Source organism: Haliaeetus leucocephalus, unplaced genomic scaffold, assembly GCF_000737465.1.
Source record: "Haliaeetus leucocephalus isolate CR32 unplaced genomic scaffold, Haliaeetus_leucocephalus-4.0 Scaffold228, whole genome shotgun sequence".
NCBI lineage: Eukaryota > Metazoa > Chordata > Aves > Accipitriformes > Accipitridae > Haliaeetus > Haliaeetus leucocephalus.
Window position 1 is genome coordinate 18,759,871 of NW_010972664.1, and position 20,881 is coordinate 18,780,751.

The following is a 20,881-nucleotide window of genomic DNA, read 5'->3' on the forward strand; positions in this document are numbered from 1 at the left end:
GGGCGGGGAGGGGGAGCTGGGAGGAGGTACCCCAAAATGAGCTTGGCCCGGGGGGCTCGGTGCTGTTACCCCCGTCCGAGGGCCGGCCGGGCGATGGTTCCCACCCTGCCCCTTTCCCGTGGTGCGATGGTTCCAGTCCAAACCCCCCGTCAGCTCTCTGGAAATGGCAAGTGAGACACTTGTTGCCATGGTGATCCTTAATAGTTCTGACTCAGATGTAGCGTTGCTACGGCAACAGCATCCGCAGCCCTCGGGAGGCACGATTTTTCTCTCGTAGCGGAAAAGGGCTACGAAGCCCCATTTTGCTCACTCCTCGCTGCAGTGCAGTGACGAAGCTTTCGGGCTTTTTTATTATTCTGCTAGTGAACAATGATCCTGGTCCTTCACCGAAGGATCTCTTACTCTGGACCGCCTCGCCATGGGCACGTTGGCTGCACCATAGAGGCGATCCCAGCCTCTGCCTATCAGTGGCTCATCAGAAAAGACACCCCCAAAAATATGTATTTATTTTGCAAAAGCAGCGGTAACATTTCTACCTCGGTAGGAACAAGTTCCTTTCATCTCGGGGGCTGGAGGCCAGACCCAGCTGGGGGGGGGGGGGGGGGTATTTTGAAGCTGAAGAGCGTCTGTGGCTGCGAGAGGAGAGACAAAGGGAGAGCGCGTGTGAGGGAGTGGGTGTGCCCGTGAGAAAACGAGCGGATCTGTGTGCAGAGAGTGTGTCCGCGGGGATGGCTACGGATGTGAATGGGAAAGGAACCGCCAGGAGAGGAGAGGCGAAGCGGAGCGTGGGTGTGCCTGGTGTAAAAAAGAGAGAGGGCACGCTTACCGGCGGGCGCTTTTGTGTGCGAGAGTGCGCGTGCACAGGCACAGGGAGAAACAGGTTCACATCATGCAGATCTGCGTGAATACGCTCTCACTCACATTCAGTCTGCTCTTCTGTCATCTTTGGCTAGTATAAAGACAGCCACTGATACACGGAATGCCTGAAAGGCTCTTGAGTCCCTATGGGGTAGATAAGCTTGGGGACGGTGGGGCGTGTGTTAAGTTTGATGTTGCAAACCTAGCAGCAAAGACTTTCACAGCACTAAATAATCCAGCCAGAATCATTTCATGACATCCTTCTCAGGCAGAGGCAGGTGGAAGTGAGGGGTCCTGTGAATTCTCCACGTGGGCACCCTTGGAACTACATCTCGGCCAAAGCCCCTGTCCTGAGAGAACTGGGCATGGTTCCCAAGGGAATTGGTCAGTGCTTTTCCCGAGTCAAATGTCTGACTGCTCAGGCAGGCAGGAGGAGTCACCGGAGAGAAGCTTAAAGCCTCCCAGACTTCGCAGGGGTTTCGTAAACTTTCTCTGTGTTTTTTCCAGCTTGGCAGAGAATCACACCAGTCTCTCTCCTGCCTGAGATCCTGGTTCTTCTAGCCATTGTCTCTCACTGGTAGGGTACAGTGGGATGTCCTGGAGCAGACCTTCAGACAAACTGGGATGACTGGAAGAATGGAAAAAATGACAAAATCACGATCAAGGTGGGAGATAATTTTACTGCTTGTAACATCTTGGTGGGGCTAGGAAGGATGTAAAAGTGGCAGATGCAAAGAATAAAGGATGATGCTAAAGAAAGACATCAGCCACATTCTGCAATGGGAGAGGGTCCAGGGTGACTCCTGTGTGTCTGGCTCAGATGATGTGAGGACGGAAGCCTTATTAGTAAGGGTAAGTAACACAAGTAGCAGAGAAGATTTTGGCATGGAGCTTGATGAATATAAGCCAACCTTAAAGAGGTGTTGAGGGACAAAGACATGAGAATGAAGGTTGTGGAGAGGTCCAGGATGGAGAAAGATATTTCAGAGTCCCTGAAGCGGGGTCATGTGTGCCCATGAAGGTTCCCTGCAGATTAAGTTAAAAGGGGAAAAAAGGGCAGAATTAAGGTATGAGCTGTGAGGGCTCCAGCAGAAAGAAGCTCTCAGGAAGTGAATGAACCTGCGGTAGCAGCAAGGTTTCAAGGAGAGGAAGCTTTGGACTCAGGAAATAGCTAGTGCAGCATTTCTGGATGAGCAGTTCATGAGGCTGGAAGGTGATGAAAGCCAGAGGAAGGGGCTCCAGGAACTTGTCTAAGTCTCTTCAGAGGTTAATACGGCCGGTCCAAGGAGTTTAGGGAGGTGGGGAGGTGGGAAGGTAATTGAAGAGACTCAGTCAAAGGAAACTTTTAAACATGTGTAATGACTTGCTTGGTATGCAGAGAGAAACTCATCCCTAGTGTAAGCCTAATGAAATCAGTAGCTTTGGCTTTAGCTCTGTCTGTTAATTCCACATGACGGAGGCAGAATGATGGGAACTGTTTGTTTTTCACAAAGCGATGGTATCAAAAGTCTCCGAATTCTCTTTTACCCATCAAAGATTATAACCCAAAATATTAAAATGGTATATTTTTCTCTTCCTTCCCCTGGCCCATCTGCCTGCCTCCTCAGAGGAAACCTCTCTCTGCCCATCATTGGGGTGGTGCTTGTGACAGGCTACAGCTGTGCCTGCACTGGACCCGCGCTGTCACATATGGGCCTTTGTCACATATGACGGGCAGAGTAGTACCTGTGCGCTGTCACTGCACGTGTACCTGCTACACAGATGGGACCCTGTGCGGTAGCTTGCCTTCATCTTACAACCATCCCCAAGGAACAAACTGGGTCTGGATTTGGGTTTTTCACCCTGCTGTGAAATCACAGCTCCCTCCTTCCCTGTGCAACCTGTGCTGATTCCTGAATGATTGTGGTCTGTGTAGGGTATTTTGACTATGACATCTGCTGGCATCAAAGAGAGTGGAGGACCACACCAGGGGCAGCAAAGGCTACTGGAAGAGTCCCTTGGATCTAAGACTAAATGAAACCTAGGACTAAATATAGTAAAATTTTCATCTCTATTTTGGCATGATCAAGTACAGAATTTGCTGGATGTGATTTCTTGCCTGAGACCTGTAATAAAACATAAAAGTAGTGCTGAATTACTGCAGTTTTTTTACAGAAAACGAGGTGAACAGGAGAGGGCAACCCAATTAATTTATTATTTATTTATCCAGACAGGATCTAACCTGCTACCTTCTGCTCTCTTTACTCACACCTAAACAAAGTGAGGAAGCCTCTGTAAGGACATTGATGGCAATAAATACTTTCCTTCCTTGTTTGTCTTTGGGACAGCTCAGTCTCTCACACAGAGCAGCAATTTTACTAAACAAGAATTAGTGTAAAGCATGAAAAAAAGAGATAATTATTGTTGAATCATTACACCCAGGAATTCCAGCAATTGCCAGGTGCATCAAGATTATTTCAAAGAAAAGATCATGCCTGTGCAGGGAGGGGGTTTGGGGGCTGGCTGGGAAAGAGGGAGGAACAGGCTGAAATACTGCAGCTGTCTTCCTTGTTGTTTCTTACCCATAAAAGAAATAAGTTGTATGGCTGTGCAGGTTCAGCCTGACCTTAGCTGCAGACCTTCTAGTAAGGTTTGAAATCATCAGCTAGGAAAAATGGCCCATGATGGTCAGGGCAGTGTCCTGGGGTGGTGGAAGGCAAAAGGGGGGGTGTAGGGCAAGGAGGAACAGAGTGAGGGGTGCAAAGAAGAAGAGAGGATGGTCTTGTGGCTTGTATGCTAAGTAGGGTCTTGGGACAATATCTGTTTGCTCTTGTTGATAAAGATTTTGTTTAGCAGAACCCCTTTATTCACAACAAATCTCCCCTAGAGCAAATGAAAAAAAAAGCACAAGCAGGCAGGCAGAGGACTTGATACATCCTGTTCCACACACATTTGGGCTTCCTCACTTTGAGCAATCACCCTGTAGTAAGAGCTCCAAGCACAAGAGCCTTGGAAGTTTTGTTAGTTTTTTTTCTTCCTGTGCTTCTTAAGCAGTGATGCCTATGAGATTAGTGTTTACCTTGATTTAAAGTCTCATCAGAAGCATGACATCCCCAGAAGCCCTGCTATGGTGCTACTAAATGAAGCATGCCCTGTTTCCTCAGCTGGGACTTAAACCTCTGCCCTTAGAGACCTGAGGGATGGGAAGAAGGATGGTGAGAGAGCGATGGATATTGACCCACCTAGCATGTACGCTAAATTAAATAACCAGGCTTTATTTTTTAACCTATTTAAAACAGTTACCGTTCTCTGCACAATTGATGTTTGCATTTGTGGAGGTTACTGAGGTGGCAGCTGCCACAGCGTGAGCCTTCCCTGCTCTGTACCTTTCCCCTGACTCACATTCTACGGGTGACCTTCATGTGTAAGGACAGCCACTGTCTTAAGGAAAGAGGAGAGACACACAGAGAGAGAGAGAGAGAGAGAGAGAGAAAGCATTTTCTCTGCCAGTTAATTGAATCCAGGCCTTCCCTTCAAGTTATGCTGGAAAAGCCTTTTTCTCTTCTTGCAGTGAGGGAACAGTTGCTCACGGGGGAGCTGAGCAGATGAAACCCTCGCAAGTCCCTTTGCTAAAGATGTCAAACTAAATTTTAATCGCATCCGCTCTTAAGCCAGAACTGACCATGGTCTATGGGAGAGCGCCACTGATTTTAGTGCTGCTTTACAGTAAGCAGCAATATGGCTCAGTGACTATCTAGCTTGATGACCAATTTGCAGTCTATCCTACATTTTCCTTTTTTCCCTGTTCTCCTCAGCATATCTGCCCCATACTGAGTCCTTGAGAAATATCACTCATTATAAAAACCCTTCTTTGAGGGCCTGTTGTGACAACCCTTTGAACTCCTATGCTGGGAGAGCACAATGCACAGGACACAGAATTACAGGCAGTTAAATTGCCTCATTAAGAGAATATTATTAGGTCCTATTTGGTCTTTTCCTATCAAGCACTTTTGAATACTTTATCCAAGCCAGTTTTATGTTACAGGATCCCCCCCTGTTTTCCCTGGGAGATTTTTCTTTACTCTCTCCTCTTTGCGTCTGTGTCCTCACGAGGGCTGGATCTGGCTGTGATGCAGAGAGGGTGCAGCACCATAGCCATTCCCTTGCCACAGGATACCCAAGAAGGGCTGTCTGGGGAAGACACTCTCCTTTCTGCACCAGAACATCTAGTACCTGCACATCCCAGAAAACATCTTTGCCCTTGCAGCTGAAACTGCTTTTTTTTTTTTTAAATCCCACAAAGGTGTGTGCCCCCCTTTCCGCAAGGTGTTTAGTTTGGTTTAGCACTGCACCTCCTGCTAGGAACCGTAGGGTCTCCATAATTCTAATCCTTTGTCCTTTGCTACAGGGATTTACCCCACTGAGATCTTTCAGGCTGTAAATTTCCTGACCTGACAACTGCATGTTTCTGTTTTACAGAGTCCCAGCTACATGGACTTCCTAGGCACAGCGTGCTAACACTTTACTCATATTCTGACATCTTCTCTCCCTTTCTAATAATCTTTGGTCACAGTTCAGAATTGGCCCTGTAGTTTCAAGAGCCTTTGCCATTATATGCCTGTCTTTTTCTGACTCTGGCCTCTTCCTTGGCCCTTACTCCTGGCTTTCTGCAGCTAGCAGTGCCATACACGCACCTGCTGCTTCATCCATTGGTGTGTCCTTCGCCATCTCCCGTGTGATGGTTTGCCTTTTAATGTTACTATAACCTGTAGGAGAGCAGCTTACCCTAGACCAGGAATCTGCGTGTGCTTGTGTGCTTCTGATAGCTTTCTAATTAGGAGGACCTTAATTTACAACCTCCCATGTTCCCTGCAGTGTGCCCTGCGGTACCGTTTATCATCTCTCTGCCGCGGCCAGGATCTGTGCTGGCTTGCCCTCACTGAGAGACCTGCCAGCTGTGCTGGTAGGAAAGGTGCCTCAGCTGCTGGTGTTGGGGTGGGAGACGGGGTGTCTTACACGGGAGGTAACACGGGGTTTTCGTTTCCCCCTGGCACTGTGTTTCGCACAGCACTTTGAAATTGTACTGCCTGGATTCGGCTCTGCTGCTTCCCTCCAGACAAAGAGCCATGTTTGACCTCTGGTCAGCTTGAAAAATCATGCTTTTTTGCTGTATGCTGAAACACACGCAGTAACCGATGGCCAGGATAAGAATCAGATCCTCAGCCAGGGTAAATTGCTTCAGCTTCAGCTTCAGTAAAGTCAGTAAAGCTAATCCATTTTCTTCCAGCTGAGATTCGGGGAGCATGGATTAACTATACTGTCTGGAATCAGCCTTGATTACAAATCCAGGCATAATGAAGCACGTGGCTTCACTGACCCCCTTGTTCTGCAACGCCTCGAGCTTCTCCTCCACGCGGTGGGGCTCGGTGGCTCCTGTCCCCTGCCTTCCTGCGGTGCGTAGGAGAACAACCCGGCTGCTCATTCACAACGGGGACAAGCGATACGAAGGGAAAGGACTCTCTGTTCCCACGCCGAGACGCACAGCAAGGCAGCCCGAGTCCACGGAGACTCTCTGATTGATGTGACAGGGAGGGAGTGACAAGCCTGCTGATGTGCTAACAGCATTTTGCTCCAGCAGTTCTTACCAAAAAAATAAAACACCTGTGACAAAAACTAAACTAGCTCACTCGCTCAGGGCATAGATGTCCAGGACCTGAGAGTCCCCACCTGATGTGAGTTATGAAGCCCTGCCTTTCTCCGGGAAGATGACCGTGATATCTCTTGGCAGGTCAGGCTCAGGGTGCTCTGCGCTCTGGTTTAATGCAGTGTTGGCTTGGCCTGTGTCTGAAGGGCTGCCACCCCGTGATTTGTAATTCAGTCTTAACTGCAGGTCAGGAGATGAAGGGTACGTGTGTGAGCCTGCATATGTATAAATACAGCATGAAGTAGCAGGGACTGGGGTTTTCCTCAGGAAATCCTACTTTGCCACTCTTAACAGAAAACCATTTTACTTAGACTGGGGTGGTCACACTGGATTTTGGTAGAAGGCTGCGAAAGCTGGAGGATAGCTAGACCATTTGCCCAGTTGTAGGAGGAATATAAATGTTTGATACCTAATAGCTTGTGATGTACATCACTCTTCTCCAGCACCAGCCCACACCATCAGAGCTTGTGGTATGAGGGGACAAGGTCTTCTCTTTCCACACCTAGCTGCTGGACCATACACTTTTGTGTCATCACCTTTTCCGGGCTTCTCTGACTTTTCCATATCATTCCTATGGTTAAACATCTTTTCCTGAGTGGTGAGACAGCAATACCTCTTCCCCCATCTTTGATAGAGTGTTATTTTATCTTCTGGCACCTTTTTCCCCTGTTACTGCTTGTGATGGCACAGGTCTTGGGGCAGCTCAGTTATGAAGCAAATCGAAGAATTTATGGGGCTTTAAAAGCAGAGCTTACATTTTGGCAGGTTATTTTTAAGCCAAGGCACTACTTCTCTGCCCTGGTTCACAACGTGATGGTGCAAGGGCAAGAGCCAGCTGTGGGAAAGCAAGAATACATAATGTTCTCATTGCTGCCGAGGACTTTGTCACATGAGGGCCAAGTGACAAAAATGTTTATTTTTCTCCTCCACGTGTCAGTGCAAAGTGGTACAACTGGAGCCAGAAAGACCAGCAGCAGCCTACTTCAGAGTATCTCAGTCTGGTGACTAAGTCCTTCTTTTCGGGAATGGAAATGGTGTGGATTCAAACTCCTGTACTGGAGGCTGATGCTACGCCTGTGCCGAGAAGATGCTGTCGCTGCCAGGGAAGCAGGGCGGCTGGCTGCTCCTGCTGTGACACTTCGGTGCATCCAGGCTTTCCTTCCCGTCCCATTTATGAGGTGAGCTTACAAATAAAAACTTGAAGTGTCCCACACATCTCTCTACTGACATGGTTTCCTTCCCCATTTCAGTCTCATTTCATGTGAAATTATTTGGCAAATTCAGCTTGAATTCGCTGATCATTTTGGCATCCTGGAAAGTGCGGCTCACAGGAAATGCACAATTCAGCAAAAACAGAGAAAAAAGTTTACCTGCCTCCTTGCTGTCACATTTGCTTTGCTCGTGATGTATCAGTAGCAGATTCTTTTTGTCTGTGACAAGCTTAGATATAACACAAAAGCTGCCATATGCCTTAGGAGTCCTGAGATAATTTTCTTCGTCTTTTCCCTAATTCCACCAAAGTCAGAAGAGGGATTCTTGCTCATCTCACCGGGCTACAGATTAGTCTCCTTACTTACGAAGACACCCCCAAAATCTCTTGCATGAACTTTCTGTCAATTGGGCTGAAGGCATAGTAGAGGGGTCTTTCTGTTGATATATACATAATCTATAAATTTTCTTCTTTGAAAACAGGAATGGTAGGCCCTAGAGAAAATGATCCAGCCCTAATTGCTCCAGTGACCTTTCCCTTGCTGTCCACTGACTATTTCTTGTGTCCAGTCTGGCTTCAAATGCTGCAAGCAGTGGGGCTTCCATCACTCTTTGTGGAAATTATTCCACTGCCTAATAAATCCCATTCTCTCCCAGGTTACACTGAAGTGGTATTTTCATTAATTTCATGTCAATGCATTCACTTATGACCATCTGCTTGCTGTCCTTTAATACTCTAAACCATTGCATTGTTTGTGTCTCCATCTTCGAGGCTTGTTTAAGCCTATAATCCTCTCCTGAAATTATTGGTTGATTAAATTATAGAGAATGACTTTCTTTTTAATTTTTCTCTCTTACTTCTTAATCATTTTTGTTGTCCTTCAATGAGTTTCTCTTTAACGCTGTCAATCTGTCCCTGGCTTTCAGCATCCAAAATACAATGCAGTGTTCAAAATACAATACAATGTTCTAGTTGTGCCAGAAAATTGTAAAAGGAAATAATTACTTCCCCAGATCAAGACATAAGTCCACAAGCTCTGCCTTTTGTCCTACTTGGTCTCTGTACTTTGTCACCTCTTCCTCTTAAAGTATGAACTGTTTGTCCCATCTAGTAAGACTTGAAGATCCTTATGCATATTCTGTAAATGCCACACTGCCACAAAAAAGAGCAGACATCAGGTATCATATCGGGCTATAAAAAAGAAGCACGTAAACGGGAGGCCATGGTCTGCTCTGTGGTGGTAAAGCCTAGCTGAAGCACTGCAGCCAGCGTTGTAAGCTACATGCAAAGAAAGTTGCAGGCTATTTGGTGGGGACAGCAGAGAAGAGGAATAAAAACAATCTGAGGTCTAGAAAACACAACCTGTGAGGAAAAACTGAAAGATTTGTGGTGGTTTGGACTAAAGAAGAAAAGACTGGGTCTAGAGGGAAGCAGTAGGAAAATGTAAGTCTTCAAATATATAGGAAATCACTACTAAGAGAAAGGGAATAAAATGGTCTTCTTTTCCACTGAAGGGATGAAAAGGAGTATTGAGCTTAAATTGCAGTAAAGGAGACTTAGGCTAAACACTAGGACAAGTTTTTAGGCTAAAGAAAATGTATGTGAGGTCAGGAATAGATGGCCTAGGAAGACTGCGGGAATTGCCGGCAGCAGAGGTTTTTCAGACCACGTAGGACAATCGTCTGTTAGGGGAAGTTTATACAAATACTGGCCCTGCTCTGGGACAGGGGATGAACTTCATGAGCTGTATTTTCTGTGGTCCTGAGGGCAGAAAACGAGTGCAGATTGCTGACCTTTTCACAGTCCTCCTTCCTTTTAAGTAGATGCTGTGTGTGTGTTATGTGAGTATGTGTGGATGCTGCTGGCGATTGTGTGAGAGAAGCTGACAGATAACACCCAGAGAACGTTGTTTTTTCCCCTTTTCCGACAAACAATTGCCTTATCCTGACTTTATTTTAACCTTAGGTTAACAGGGGAGAAGTGGTGTAGGGGAGAATAAGTTGAGATCCACAGGCTAAGGTTTGTATCGCTTGTTCAGCATATCTGATCATAACTCCTTCCTGCACCACACCTGAAATTAGGCTTAGAATTATTCCAGAACAGGAGGTACTGGATCCTTTGGGGCTGATCTGTGAATAGAGATGGAGAGAGATGTTCACTGCTCAGCCCTCAGCTCAGCTTACTCAACCTCGGAGCTGACCGAAGCATTTCCCACCATACTTCTCGTTATTTACTAACATGGGATATGTCCTGCTCGCCCTGTCTTTTCCAAGTCCAGTAACTTGCCTCCTTGGTACACCCTCTCCCTTTGGCTCTCTGTGAACACCCTTTAGTGCAAACCTAGAGCATGTTGGAGTTGAAAGGAGACACAGGAAAAAGACAAATATCTTTCGAGCCTTTGACTTTGAGGCATACGATGGAGTAAAAGGTGTTTTTCCTTTGTAAACTCAAAGTACTCCACATAGAGTATCTGGCACTGGGATCCCTCATGGTAATGGGCATGTGCTGGGGCCCTGGGACCCTGGGTCCCTGCAGGGGTTAGGTAGGGTGCCAAAGAGGGTTAGGGAAGCAGGTGTCAATCCACAAGGGTGGTCAAGAATTGCAATGAGCTAGACCAGCAGTGAGGACCCAAATATCCTGGCTCTACCCTCTCATATTGCCCACACCTCTTGGGCCTGGATTCAATTCAGAGCTTAAGCAAGCTCCTGGTTTTGGGATGAGCGTGGGTGGTTTAGGGACTTTCTGCACTTACTGGGAGAGCTGTGCCCAGGGGTGAGCCAGGGCCCTTTCTGTTTTCTCACTAATGGCATGGAGAATGGTTGCTTGCTGGTGGGAGAAGCAGGGCGCACTGAATTAAAGTAGCAGCTGAAGGAGAGCCATTAAAAGGATGTGGTTCTTTGAACATGTGGTTCACCTGTGGAGATCTTTGCTGCAGATGTTGTAGATGCTATAAGCTTGCTTACATAGGCTTCAGAGGGGTCTGGACTAGTTCAGGGAACGGGAACCTACTGAGGGTTATAAAGATGTCATCAATGATCAGGAAATCCCAGCTACTCTCCACTGGAGGGTATTGTCAGGGTTTTCTGGATGTTCCAGATAGACATTTGGTATCTGGCCTCTTAAGAACAAGCACTCTCCAAGTAGTTTCTTCCAGTCACTGCTGAACAAAGGCTCCTGGCTAGATGGACCTTTGATGTAACCCAGAATAGCTGACCTTAAGTTCTTAGGTCAACTTGATCTGTAATTATTACATCAGAAACGCTGGCATGATCTGATGCTTAGTGTAAAAGTTGAGACTGTTGGGTTTATCTGGGTGAAAGCTTCAATTGTGATTTCTAAACAGGGACTGCAAAAGTCTGTTCCCAATATGAAATCCCACATGTAAAATGCATTAAAATTCTGAGCCAGAACTCAGCTTGTCTTTGGTGATTTTAATTGTTTCAGCTATTACAGGCAGCAGTTTATAAAAGGGGTCTTCACATGACATTGTAAATCCCATAGTGAGCTATTGCAAGAGTAGGAGAAAAAATATGTTAATCCATAGTAGTAAATTCAGGATCACAAAACAAGCACATGCTTCCTTCTTGAGGGTGCCAGTTGTACATGTAGCTGCAAGTGACTCACTGTGAGCCATTTTGCACCGTACATTGTTTCCTCCCTCAGCTGATAGTGTTGTTAAAGACCTTTGCACTTGCTAGTGACAGTCAGGTGTGAACAGAACTGACAGAAGACTTGGGCTGTGCCTGACCCTCTTCTGAAGTGTGATTAGACAAAATCCAGCCAAAATACATAATTATTCCTATCTGTAGGGCAGTTTAAGCTGCTCTTGAACTCTAAAAAGTGCCTTAAAGCACTATATAAAAATCTCTTGCTCTTAAAATTTGAGCCTGACACTTGAAAACTGACTCTTTGTTAACACATAAAGCAACCTGATGCTCCACATAAAGTCGTGCGGCTGTAGAAAGCAGGCAGGACTTGTCTTCACAGGAGGACTGTCTTCAGATTGCACTTTGCCCTCTTTGGGAAGGGGCTTTTCATATGCAGCTTTGTTATCTCAGGTAAACAGCTATTGCCATACTGTTTGTCAGAAGCTGAGAATCAAGCTGTCCCCTTCCTGATCTCCTCAGCTATCCCCCTTCAAGTCAAGGCTGACAAAGGAGATGAGCTAAACTGCTCCCACATAGCAGTTTTGCATCAGTTGGGTCCATGCTGTGCAAGAATGCTGCAGACTGAGGCTTTTCTTTCTCTGCTACTCATAGAATTTTCATTGTTTATTTCATTTCCATTTGCTGTTACTTATCTTTTTCTTTGTATTTGATCTCCTGTACTTTATAAATACACATAGTCAAAGTTAGGTTAGGGCACAGATTTATGATGTGCGATCCTAAGGCATGCACCTGTAGACAAAGCCATTTTGCTGTTAGTCTTGCATACAGCACTTCTGGGAACTGAAGGAGTACATGCATGCTTCTTAGCTGATCTGATTGTTTTCTGTTCTGCAGGAACAGTGGGTAGCTGTAATAACCTGCTTATTGTGCTAGAAATCAAGGATCTCTCAGGGTGGTGGAGGTTTCTGGAGTGATTTTCTGTAGTGGCCAACGTCACAATGCGGCTAAGGACATCTTATTACCAAATATAGTTCCCTTGTTTGTGGTGTGACACTAGCTGCCTTTAGTTTTTTTGGTAAAGAATGCATAAAATTCTCTGACATAATTGAGGTGGCTGACTGAAAGGGGCATCTGCGTGTCCCTGTAAGTGTTGTGGTCGAAAACCTTGTTCTCCCTGAACCCTAAAGGCAACACAGGTTCCCCAAATAGTTCTCAAATTCACAAGTCAATGACTTTAAAAAGCAAAGATATGTGTACCAAGTTCAAGATCAGATTGAAATCTGGACATCTCAATAGATCTGTTCTCTCCATCTTTTCAGTATTTCTACCGCCCCCCCCAAAGGAGTAAGACTTAGATAAAACATTATTTTGTCCATTTGTAACAATTTCTGCAGAAGATCTCAATGGATTTTAAAAATATGAAGGAAATCTTCCAGGTTTCCTGTGACTTGTCATGTACATTTCATGGATGGGGGCACTGAGACACACTTTGCCCTATATCCCACAGCAAGTCAATGGGCAGAGCAATGTATAGCAATGCTGCATATCACTCTTCCATCTCTACAGCTATAAATAACCTTTAGACAATGTTTTGGAACATCTCTATTTTTGTTCACTTTTCCTCAATGCTAAATATGAGCATTTTCTCCAACTTTCTGGAGGGAAGACTCCATTTCCAAGGTGATTTCTCAGAGCTGCACATGCCCCTATCAAACTTGGAGAGGTTTCTGAATGCACCAAATCTAAGCTGCTCTTAACCAGGCCTGGACCTGGGGTCTGTTTTTCTGCTGCTTTTTCTTTTAAAAAGCAGGAAAATAAAGCCTGGAAAAAAGATAAGCAGGAACACCAGATTCACAGCTTCTTTGAAGAATATGCAGCTATTCAGTTCTGTTCTTGTGCTTTCTTGTAACACCCCAGGGACCGGGCTGCTTTCATAAGCACTTGCTTATATCCCACGAGCACTTATGTCCCATCAGGGAGAGAGTGAATTGGATCTTCTGGACTGATGAGGAATGAAAGCTACTGGCAAAGGTGGAGAAGAAGCCTCCTTCAAATCATAATGACCCACTACTTCTTGCCAGTATTTCAAAATCTCGTTTTGTCCCTGATTTCCTAGAATAACCTGCTGCAGTTTCCTGAACCCTACCGATCAAGATTTTTCATGGCAATGTTTGCTGTGGGACAGAAAAGGAGATACATGGGAGGAGACAGTGGTGCAACTGGTAAATGGTCTGAGTTTTCAGCCAAGGAAGAAAGGAGCTGGACTGATGCTCGCAGTGGAAATGAAGGGAACAACAGTGAAGAGTATAGTTTGAAAATTAGGAAAGTGTTCCCACAGGTGAGATCCCAGGGGCCGGAGAACAACCTTCCCAGGAAAGGGGTAGCAAGACAAGCCCTCAGGTTTGTGTTTCACAGCAGGTGAGCACTTCAGACCCTAGAAAGGCCTGTACCCAGTGGAAAGTGGGGAAGGAAATATGTGCTGCTGTATGGCTTTTGCAGACTTTCTTCACATAGCTGTATTACCAGGAAACTCTAAACTGCAGAGGATAAGCAGTGACAGTGGCAAAATGAACTGGCACGTCTGCTGGTACCTGCCTATGCAAAAATGACATCTATTAAGCAATTGTGCCAGTCTAGAAAAAAATGCTGCCAAATCCTACTACATGCTGCGGGCACAACCACTGCTGTTATCGAGGTGCTTCCCAGAGTACAAATTTAATGAGGAGAGCTCATGCCTCTGAATGCCTTTGGATACAGATGCAGAACAAGTTATCCCAGATAAAAGGTATCCCAGGTTAAGGTGTGATCTTTACAGTGTGACAGCACAGTACCTGCCCATGGACATACTTTTACACCACAGCCAAGTGAGGTAGTTTATTTAACAAAGTAAATGGGATAAGTGACTCCACATGCAACATGGATAAAGGATGTACACACGGGGCCATTATGCCAGAGTTGCTGATGCTCTCCTCAGGGTAGCTTGTTCTGGGCTAACTTCTCTGTGTGCTGGTGTTCACAGGGCTGGGGTAGGACTGTTCAGTGTGGGTGATAAGAAGCATGTGGAAAAGCTAGAGAAATGGAGAAAAAAAATAGTGTCCTTACAAACCATGAAGTCATCTCTGAAGAGAGAGGACCAGGGAGTTATATGGGGACAGCACTGAGTGAAACCACTGTTGTCTTGGAAACTCAAAGAGAAAAATTAGCATACAGAAGGATTTTGTTTTTCAGAGGCAATCTACGTGTGCGCGCACACACACGCACACAAACACTCCATAGAAAGGTAGACAGATAGATAGTCACGCTCCTCTGCTTCTTTGCTGATGACTTCCTCACCCAAAGCTAGTCAATATAAGAATTCATTGTGTCTGATTTTAAAAGTGAGAATAGGAATGAACCCCTATACTTTCTCTTCAGTATAATGAGAATTGATCTTGTGTTAGTAATTCAGAGAAACAGCTATTACATATATGGATGAATTAAAGAACATCTATGGATGAATTAAAGATAGAGATAACTTAACAGCTTAGCTTTCTGATCCTCCCTAGAGAAGAAAAGGAAGGAGACCTATCTTGGATTATGAGGAAGAAGAGCTGTGGGCATAGTTTAAAGGCTCCCTCATGCATCACACTGAAGTCTGAAACAGCCAGGAAGACTCACTTCCCTCAGGTAACTGCAATCACAGGGACAATGGACATTAGAGATGGAGAGCGCTTGTGACCACAGCTACCCCTACAGAGTGCTTCCTGGCCAGAGAAGCAATTTTCCTTGTGCAGGAGGTGGAATGGCAGGAGGGACCTCCAGAAGACTCTGGAGTTATCCTTCAGCACTTTGGGACTACAGCCCTTGCCAGCAAGGACAAACTTGTTGCTGCCTGAGGCCAGGGGTGGTGACAGCGAGGGTGTACCTGGGCGTGCACAAGGTGAGAGACACCACTCAGCTGCTTTGGCTGAAGGCAGCTCAGATACCTCCTGTCCTCCTCTTCCACAGCTGAAATGAGGTGCTATCAGGAAGCAGCAGCAAAGGATTTGGTCCCTCAGTTCAGGTTTATGAGTCTCTAAACCAGCCTGCCAGAGACAGGCACTGGCAGTGTGAGGAGGAAGAGATACTGTCCAAGGGAGAAGACTGTCTTTTCTGGTTCTGTGGCTTATTGAACAGGTAGGAAAAACATGCTGAACTCTCCCTTCTGAGGAAAAATAGGCACCCATTTTGACCTCCCTTTGCCAGAATCTCAGGGAAATAGATTTGGCATTTCCCTCTTGCCTTGCTGTGCACTGGTTTGCAAAGGCAGCCAGCGGCACAGATCCAGGCTCTGGCATACGCATGCACTCTAGCATGGGCAATGAACTCCTTTCAGATAGATTTATTTCACTGCTTCCCATGCCACCTCTCTTTGCCCACGGCAATACATTATCACAGCACCCATAACAACTAGCTCCTTTAATCACTAGCCTGTATTTACTAGCCCCATTCCTAATGGCCTGGAGTTCACTCCCCTGTCTTTAATGTTCCTACCTCTCCCAATATCAGCAAGGAGCCGCACTGTGGTTTTAAGTCTGAATTAAGTCTGAATTTAAGTCTTTTGGTACCCTGCACTGCCCTCTGTGGGGGTCTGTATCTGTCTTGTCTATACCACACTGGTCTCTTAGGACCTGGAAACTCATGGTCTACGGCAATGGCCCACTGCAGCTCCAGTCCTTGGCAGGCCACTCAGCTGTGATCTGTGTGGATCCACAGGAACCTCTGGTTGTCTTTTTAGAGATGCAGCTATTCTCAAACTACAGTCCTTTCACGGCTAGTTGGTTGAAACAACTTCCAGTGTTATGTTCCCTTCTACTCTTCATGCTCCAGGTTGTGGTTTGTTTTCCCGAGTGGTCTGGGCCTGGGAGATGACAGACACAGGCAGTGTGAGATCAGGTAGCCTGTTATCGGAAGGGCATATGCAGCCCGCTTGGAGACTAATCTACCCTCAGAAAATAACATGGTAGAGATGACATGGTTGATAGTAAGGAGTGCATACAGTGGTGTCATGAGTATTGCAGTCCTTGCGGCTAAGCCTCCTCTGGTGCCTTGCACCAGGAGATGTGAACGGAGCCTGTCCTGCTATTAATTTAGAACAGCAGCATCCAGCTCCCCCTAAACCACTGCTGATATCTTTCTGACAGTCTCCTTATCTTGGGAGAAAGGCGCTGATATAAGCCACATTAAAGCAGTCTGTCATCAAACAGAACAATCTTGCCACTGTAAGTCAAAGCCACTGATACTTGTGATGGTTTATGAAGGAGCATCACCTACCACAGGCATGACCTCAATAAGGAGTGTCTGTAATAACACTTGGGGCATGGTTAGTCCCTTTCAGGAAAGGATGCCTAAATATGTTTGGTACCTGGCATGGGGGAAACCAAGGTGATGTTGCCCTAAGGCATCCCACCAGTTAGGTAGCAGGATTGACTCTCCAAGCCACTGTTCCTTCGCTCTAGCTGCTGCCTCTTGAGCAACTTAAGGAGCAGCCCTTCAATGCTCACTGCAGTGTCGAGTATGTGTAAATTAAGCAACCAATCTCATAGCTTACCTAACACCGCACTTGGGCCACGCTCTCTTCCAGTGTAAAACTGGGACAGAGCCATTGGCCCTGTGGTACTAAGCTGGCTTATGCTGCCAAGTGTCTGGCAGCCTGATTCACGTTAGCAAGTGGATCTTGCAATCTCTACCCTGGGAAGAGGGAGCTGCAGGGCAAGAGCAGAGGAAAAACCCCAAGAGAAATCCAGAAGAAAGCAGAGCTTGGGGCTGACACGTGATTTCTGCTGTGTTATGGGTTTGTTGAGTTTCCCATGATGTCCTCCCTCGGGGTTGCCGGGTACTTATGATAAGGTGAGTCAGAGTATTATTTCATACCCTATGCTTTACCATGGATTGGCAAAGTGCTCAGCCCAGGGGCTCTTGTGTAAGACAGTTTGCTTGTCTGAGAATCATTTCTTACATGACCTTCCTTTTGGGTGCACTATGGAAAGGAGGGGCTCTCACTTCGACTAAAACAAGTCCCAACCCTACTCATCTTCACAGAGCGCCTGCAGCTAGTCAGGGGTCTTGGAAAGCTGCTTTGCATCCCTCTTTACACGTGATGGTCAGAGCCTCTGTTCCAGATGTGACCTTTGTGTAGGTTACAAAAGAAGGTCTCCTTTGTAAATCTAATGGCATCCATTATCCAGCTTGCATATTTCCAGAGTTCAGAGATGGATCTTTGTGCATCAGGAAACAAAAGAGCTGTGCTTTCTTCCTGTATATGCTTTTTTTCTTTTTTGTACCTTTTTATCCCCGACTATTTTATATCAAGAGCTATTAATCATAAAGACTATAAAATGAATTCTCACAGGAGATAGGGAAATGTCTTGGCATCAACAGTTTAGTAATGGGTTAGAGAGCCTTTTCATGTGGAGTTTGCCGATATGAATCCAGCCCACACCAGCAGGGACTGCGAATTTCTATCATGTGCTGACTGGCTGTCAGCCGATAGGAAATGAACTTAGTCCCAGTCCAGTTCCTACTCGATCAGTGAACGTCAGGAATACCACCACTGCTGGAAACTGTCTCCCTCTTTCACTGGCAAGCCTGGCAGAGAGGCTAAAAAGTGAACAAGCTGCAAGCTACTCTCCCATCTCTGGGGATAATATCTGAGACACAATAGCATCAGGAGCTATAAGAAAAAACCTTATTCAAGCATTGCTAGTACTCAACCTGCTCTGTGTTGAGGCTTGTTTCTGTTAATTTGAAAATTTTCACCAGCCTCTTATTTAACACAAGCATAAAGAGATTCTCAGGAAGAAAGAGAAAAATTGCAGGTGGTGTCTTGATTGGAAAGGCACTAAATGAGTAGTCTAGGCAGAGTTTTAACAGGTGAATGTGCTTTCACACAAAAGCTTGAAGATGTCCCACATGCAACAGTTTTTGATTCTGGAGAATCAAAAGGGAGAGGCAGAACTGCTCAGATGTCATAGCCAGAACTGCTTGGGAATTTTTCAGCCGCATTGATTTTATTGAAAAAATGCCAGCTTACTTAAACCCAAAACTTCTCAGTAGTTCTGACTAAAATTCAGTTAGGAAGGATTTTTCAAGATTAATGATTGAATTTCTACACCATGTGACTTTCTGTCTTGACCTAAATGGAGGCCACTAGCCAAATGCCTTCTGATGCTAGACCCAACTTCACATCAAAGAAACATACACAAGGAGCTGCAGTGGAAGAGGAGAAAAGAGCCAGATAAGAGTGTTGACAATGTGCCACCCCACTGGCACAAAGACAGTTTGCTTCTCTCTTCACACCTGCACTGTTGCAACGGCCCTAAGAAACACAAGCCCATCTTTCATCTGCATTTTCTCACCACATCCCAGCCTATAGGAACAGGTATGGAAGAGCCCTCCAAAGTTTCTTTCTGCATTGTTTTAACTTTTGGGTTGGGAACTTTTCAAAGCAAGACAGAAGAAAACTTGTCTCCGTGTAAGCACAGAGCATGTGCGCAAGTGTGTGCATGTGTGTGCATGACTGTGCAAAAGTGCGTGTGCCACCACATGCCACAGAGATTCAGCTCTGAACACTACGAACAGAGGATGCTTTCACCTGTGGTTTCGGTAGCTGCTCAGGGCTTTTTTTTTTTTTTTTACAAAGAATTCCTCTTTGGATTCATTGCTTTGATGACTGGAAATGACAGGAAAGTTGATAGCTGGATTCACCTGCCACCAGTTTGAGATTGCATTTATGTAGCATAATGCTTCAGAGCACTGGTAGGCATCACTGCGTCAATCCTACGGCTGAGGGAGCTGAGGCACAAAGTCTTGTCCACAGCCATCAGAGATAGCAACAGAACCAGGACCAGGATTCACATCTCCTGGTACCTCGTTCCCTGAGCTAACCACTCAAATGCTGCTTACTCACTGTGCTTACAGCCATGTATCCTGCTTTCATTGCCGCTTTCACATTCTTGTTGATCTGAGCTCTCCCTTTAGCTATGCCTTTCAAGTCATAGAAGCTGTAATGAATATGTATCAACATTTCAAAGCCATAGATCCTGTGGTGGAGAAACAGAAAGGGAACGGGAGAGACAGACACACATACAATCTAATTCATTTTTAAATGTCTGTAATTCATCCAAGAGTATTATCAATAATTACTAGAAGAAAGCAGTAACTTGCATCAGGAAAAATCAGTGCTTTGGCAAAAAAGCTGGCAGCAGGCCTTGCAGATATCTTGCACATGCAAAACCTTTCTTGAGCATGCTAATCAGCTGGGGGGGTGTGGGGGGAAAGGAGACCTTGCTGTCTGTTCACAGCTCTGGTGGCCTCACCAGGGAACCCTGCTGTTCTGTCAACGCTGTGCCTGCATCAGGCACTCCGTAGCCTCCTGCAGACAAACTCGGTGGGTGCGTGCTAGATCTCATCCCTGGCAGGAGGTATGGGTTTTCAGGGGAGCTTTACAGGAGCTGGATGCATTATTTTTTTAAGCCTCCCTTGAAAGATCAAGCCTGGATACTCACTGAGTATCCTCTTGGGGTCTCACCACTGCCTCGTCTCAGCTGTGGTCACAGTTGTCCTATGCTCATGGCAGGGCAATGGGCATCTCTGATAATCTCTGTAACACCATGTTTAAAATCATTCCTCTTAAAAAGATCATTCCTCTGTAACGAGGACATAAATGGTGGCCTGGGACACAGCAGTGGAAGCAGATCCAGAGCTGCATCCAGTTTGCAGTGCCCAGCAGCTACGTCCCGCCTGCAGACCAGAACCCCCACCGTAGACAAAACCAAGGTAGGCGAGACAGATGGGGGAAAGAGAGAGGGACACTCAGAGAAGGGAGGCTGCTTGTGTTAAAACGTGAATATTTTTTTCACCTGAAGCCACTCCTGGCTGCTTAGTTTCTGAACATGAAGCTACTAGGGCTGTGGCATTTAGATCCGTTCCCATCCATCCCATTTTCATGGGCTGTCAAAACCTGCTTCAAACGTATGGCCCTGGCAGGGCTGGGGATGAGGTGTGGGGATGCTGTGTCATTTCGCAGACCTTTGTGTTAGCGCGTGGAGGATGAATGATCCTCCTCCTCCTTGCCCCCCACGATACCGTAACCCATGTGAATGCAGCCCTGACTTTGGGACAGGGGCAGCTGGGGGCTGTGACCTCTGCTGCTGCCACACGCTGCCAGTCAGGCTGCTTTCCTGACTGCTTTTCCCTGTGCTTACCAGCACCATGGGAGCAGAGACACTGGCACGAGTGCCACAGGGCATCCCTGCTGTCATGTCAGACCCCAGGCAGAAACACAGCTGGGACCGCAACGTCCTAAACCCAACGGTTAGATCTGCTGGGGCTTATCAGTCTGAGACTTGAGCCTCCTCCACAGCTAAGGCTGACGAAAATCTTGTCACAGCACAGTCACAGCATTTGGGTCACCCCCAGTACAGTCCTCTGTGCTGGGCTCCAAGTAAGGAACATTTGGCAGTTTCAGGTAATATAACGGCAGCTGCTGACTCTGTGGTGTGT

The 20,881-nt window shown here is 46.2% G+C and overlaps 1 protein-coding gene across 1 annotated transcript in view; it reads left to right on the forward strand.

The window, feature by feature from the left end:
* The first annotated feature begins 728 nt into the window (after positions 1–728).
* The window catches only part of GAP43 (growth associated protein 43), a 148,222-nt gene continuing 128,069 nt past the window's right edge, over positions 729–20,881 (forward strand). The window contains exon 1 of the mRNA XM_010567679.1: positions 729–785. Within this exon, the coding sequence (XP_010565981.1) occupies positions 729–785 (57 nt within the window). The remainder of the gene's footprint in view (positions 786–20,881) is intronic.